At 34.5% G+C, this 5,115-nt stretch overlaps 1 protein-coding gene across 1 annotated transcript in view; it reads left to right on the top strand.

Moving 5' to 3' along the window:
• The window catches only part of hepacama (hepatic and glial cell adhesion molecule a), a 7,902-nt gene extending 3,253 nt beyond the window's left edge, over nucleotides 1–4,649 (top strand). The window contains exons 4-7 of the mRNA XM_084125830.1: nucleotides 1,268–1,361; nucleotides 1,661–1,728; nucleotides 3,947–4,017; nucleotides 4,127–4,649. Coding sequence (XP_083981956.1) covers nucleotides 1,268–1,361; nucleotides 1,661–1,728; nucleotides 3,947–4,017; nucleotides 4,127–4,456 — 563 coding nt within the window. The 3' untranslated portion in view covers nucleotides 4,457–4,649. The remainder of the gene's footprint in view (nucleotides 1–1,267; nucleotides 1,362–1,660; nucleotides 1,729–3,946; nucleotides 4,018–4,126) is intronic.
• Nucleotides 4,650–5,115: the final 466 nt, after the last annotated feature.

The following is a 5,115-nucleotide window of genomic DNA, read 5'->3' on the forward strand; positions in this document are numbered from 1 at the left end:
ACATCACCTTTACAACATGATTTATTTTTCTTTCTTTTTTTTGTTTACATTAATTATAATCATTAGGTACAGTATGTGAACAATCTTTAAAGAAGTGCAGCCAAGAAGTGCACACATATTAGCCGGGCATGCCTGCTTAGTAAGGAAAAAAAATCATAATATATAAATATATTTGAAAAAGACATAAATAAATAAATAAATAAATAAATAGAGGCGTTTCATCCTGTTCCAAAAATGTTCTATGGACCGCAAAGGAAAAACTTTGGAGAATCTTTTTGTAGCTCTTTTCCATACAACAATAGTTCAGAGACCACAAGTGTCAAACTCCACAAGTAAATAAATAATTGAATAAATAAAATGGTCCATATGTCTTGTGCACTATTCCAAGTCTTGCGTAGCAGTGTTGATATTGTTAACTAAAACTAAAAGTATAGTTTTCAGTAATTGAAATAAAGCTGAAATAAAATAAAGTATAAATAGAAAATGTATAGAGAGAAAAGTTTCCTTAACAATTAACTGAAATGAATAAGTTTGCATGTAAGTACTTAAAATTGCACACACACACACAAAAAAGTTTAAGTTTAAGTTTTAGTCATTTTGTTAAATTAAATGAAAACTGAATATACATAAATAAAATCTATTTCAAAATATAAATAAATACTACAGTAGTATATAAATCATACAAAAATAGCACAAACTACCAAAGTCACTTGAATAGTGTTTTTGAAGACTGACAGTCATAGTCACCATGAAAAAGAGCAGCAAATTTTTAAAAAATTAAAAATTAAATAAAAAAAATGTACAGCACACGGCTCTGAAACAACATGAGAGTATATGTAAATCATTCATTTTGGATGAACTGTCTGTTAATTCTGGCTGGTTGTGAGTGTTTTATGAAAAGGGCTGATGAAGGAGAGTGTTTACGAACAAGAGTTTTGCTCCACTCGAGCTCAGCTGATCCTTTCCTCCTTCTACATCTCCGCTTGCACACATTTCTGTCAGAACACTGAGCTCAGCGGGGTCCTGCATTCCCTCTGCACAGTCTACCCTTTAAAAAAAGTCCCCAAGTTGCCCCATTCATTCTTGCACTTGGTATTCCTGGCAACCTGTGCAATCAATCTTCCATTTGAGGTCTCCTTAATTTGGACCTTGTCTACAAAGTAGTTTGGTGTTTCAGAGTACTGTTTTTTTTTTTTTTTTTTTTTTTTTTGAGACAGAGAGGAAAGATGTACTATGTCAACCTGTTTTCTCCTTTTAAATTTTGCAGGGCGGAGTTCTCTATATATCATCCTCTCCATGGGAGGCATTTTCTTACTCATCACCTTGGTGACTGTTTGCGCCTGTTGGAAACCCTCCAAAAAGTACCAGCTCTACTATCCCTATATCCATTCTCTTTGATAAATCTAAAGCAAGCCACAATAAATCTCAGCAGCTCGTACTGTTCTTGTAAGAAAAGTCTTTGTGCTTCAAATGTTAGGAGGCCAAAGTTCCACAAATCAGATGAAAACAAAGCCCAAAGCAACTGATTAAATTGGAAAGAACTCGTCTTATACACATTTAGGTTTCTGTTTGTGCACTAAATGAATATGATATTGCATTTGATATTTCTATCACAGTCAGATATGTTGCTAACAAAAATACATTGTTATTCTTTCTACAGAAAAAGGCAACAGCTTGCCAGACAGAGCAGACAAAATTTAGCAGAGCAGAATAACGACAATCATGATGGTAATTTCGTTAATTGTTGCAGAATAACTCAAGATAAATCTCCTATTTTAATATTTTAAAGGTGCACTCAGTAATTTTTCCCTCATTAAAAAAAGAAATTATAATAGTAAAAATGTTTAAAATGATCTAAGTTATTTTATTTAGAGTATTTATTTATTATTTATTTATAGTATAACATTTTGAATTGGCTTTTTATTTGTATATTTTCAGTTTTCGTTTTAATTTTACTTTAAGTTTTAGTAATTTTGTTTCAAGCTATTGTTATTTGTATTCGTTATAAATATATATATATATATATATATATATATAATCACTCACCTAAAGGATTATTAGGAACACCTGTTCAATTTCTCATTAATGCAATTATCTAATCAACCAATCACATGGCAGTTGCTTCAATGCATTTAGGGGTGTGGTCCTGGTCAAGACAATCTCCTGAACTCCAAACTGAATGTCAGAATGGGAAAGAAAGGTGATTTAAGCAATTTTGAGCGTGGCATGGTTGTTGGTGCCAGACGGGCCGGTCTGAGTATTTCACAATCTGCTCAGTTACTGGGATTTTCACGCACAACCATTTCTAGGGTTTACAAAGAATGGTGTGAAAAGGGAAAAGCATCCAGTATGCGGCAGTCCTGTGGGCGAAAATGCCTTGTTGATGCTAGAGGTCAGAGGAGAATGGGCCGACTGATTCAAGCTGATAGAAGAGCAACTTTGACTGAAATAACCACTCGTTACAACCGAGGTATGCAGCAAAGCATTTGCGAAGCCACAACACGCACAACCTTGAGGCGGATGGGCTACAACAGCAGAAGACCCCACCGGGTACCACTCATCTCCACTACAAATAGGAAAAAGAGGCTACAATTTGCACAAGCTCACCAAAATTGGACAGTTGAAGACTGGAAAAATGTTGCCTGGTCTGATGAGTCTCGATTTCTGTTGAGACATTCAGATGGAGTCAGAATTTGGCGTAAACAGAATGAGAACATGGATCCATCATGCCTTGTTACCACTGTGCAGGCTGGTGGTGGTGGTGTAATGGTGTGGGGGATGTTTTCTTGGCACACTTAGCCCCTTAGTGCCAATTGGGCATTGTTTAAATGCCACGGCCTACCTGAGCATTGTTTCTGACCATGTCCATCCCTTTATGACCACCATGTACCCATCCTCTGATGGCTACTTCCAGCAAGATAATGCACCATGTCACAAAGCTCGAATCATTTCAAATTGGTTTCTTGAACATGACAATGAGTTCACTGTACTAAAATGGCCCCCACAGTCACCAGATCTCAACCCAATATCTTTGTGGGTGCATCTTTGGGATGTGGTGGAACGGGAGCTTCGTGCCCTGGATGTGCATCCCACAAATCTCCATCAACTGCAAGATGCTATCCTATCAATATGGGCCAACATTTCTAAAGAATGCTTTCAGCACCTTGTTGAATCAATGCCACGTAGAATTAAGGCAGTTCTGAAGGCGAAAGGGGGTCAAACACAGTATTAGTATGGTGTTCCTAATAATCCTTTAGGTGAGTGTGTATATATATATATATATATATATATATATATATATATATATATATATATATATATATATATATATATAGCTTTAATGTATTTTTAAATTTAGTTTTAGTTTTCGACATTTTAGTACTTTTTTTAAATTTACATTAATTGCCAAGGCAAGATCTCTTGCCAAGGCAAAATTTCTGATTTTTTTTTTTTTTTTTTAGTTTAAGTTTTTCATTTATTATTCATATTTTATTTTATTTTATTTCATATTTTTATTCGTTTTAGTTTTAGTTAATATTAGCAACACTGATCACATATAGAGTGGCCTAATAAAATAAGTTTTTTTTGGAGTGGGTCGCCTCATGGAGGCAGCCATTTTGAGATCACATAACAGCAGAATAATATTACTCTGTTTATCTCTGTAACCTCCGTAATTGGACATAAATTAATCGTGACTGACTGTAAATATTTAAATCCTACAATGGCATTATTTATTAGTTACATAAAATATTTGCTTTATGCTGCATCCACACTAGGTGTCAGTCCAAGGCCACTTTCATGTCAAACAGAGTAACATTAAAAATTACTGAGTGCACTTTTACACTTATTTTTTCAAATCAGTGTATAATACAAAATAATTATTTGCTTTTTTTAAATTATTAAAAAATGTATTTTTATTAAATCTTGAGTGTTCTCTTTACTGTAGTTGATATTGTGCCTGCTAGAAATTACCATAACCGTCGGAACCCAGGTGGACTATATGTCCTCAAAGAAACGGTAAGACATTATTATTATTATTATTATTATTATTAATTGTATTATTGCTGTTGTTGTTGTTTTAATTTTCTCATTATTTTTACTTTTTTATTATTATTATTATTTCCAGGATTTCCCTGAGGGAACAGATGAGTCTTCCTGTAATTATATCAATCCTACTGATCCCCTCAGCCCACCTTGTTATCCCAACATGGCTCCACCTTCTGCACACTCTCCAGATGCTTATATGCATTCAGGAAGAAGATACCCCCGTACGCCCGTCCCCTCTCCTCCATCAACCCCTCATCCGACTCTCACTCCACCCATCTCCTGTCCCCAACACCTGGGCAGCCTAACACGCAAGCCCCGCCCTCCAAGACTAAGCCCCTCCCCTCCACACGCAGAAGAGCTTCCAGTTGAACCAGAAAACAATATGCACTACCACAGCCTTCCCCAATGAGCAGGACGGATGGATAGTTTTAAATGTAAAATATCAAGGATAATATCAGAATATGAGATTATGTATGGGGGTATGGTCATTTTTATTAGTTATCCTATGTACATTTAGTATTTCATGCTTTCCAAAAGCTTAGATGAATGAATTGTGTACAAGACCAAAACTTAAATCAGTAGTTATAAAGTAAAAACTGATTACATGGATGTACTAGATTTTTTTTTTATATATATATATATATATATATATATATACTAATAGAACAATTTGCTTTCATTATTCATTTTCAGGAGGTTTTTTTTTGGGGGGGGGGGGGGGGGGGGGGTTCAATAAATAGCTTAAACTAAACTAAACCAAAAAAAATAGAAGAATATAGCGTTTAATTTCAGCTATAATTGAGCATTATTGTGATCTGTTAGGGGTTACTGTAAATATGATTTCTTTATGCCAGTATTAAAATGATTTTATTCTTTTTGCCTCCTTTTTTTTTTTTTTTTTTTGGACTGAAAACAAAAGTAAATCTCTCAAATAATATAAAATTCTGTCTGAATGTCTAAAACGACATAAGGACATAAAGGCCTGGTTTCTTCTTGAGACAAAACAATGGCACTGGCATATTTTAAGATATGTCAGTGCGAGTTGCTTTCAGTTAAAACAGCTCTAAC

This window comes from Abramis brama, assembly GCF_963993115.1.
Source record: "Abramis brama genome assembly, chromosome: 10".
NCBI lineage: Eukaryota > Metazoa > Chordata > Actinopteri > Cypriniformes > Leuciscidae > Abramis > Abramis brama.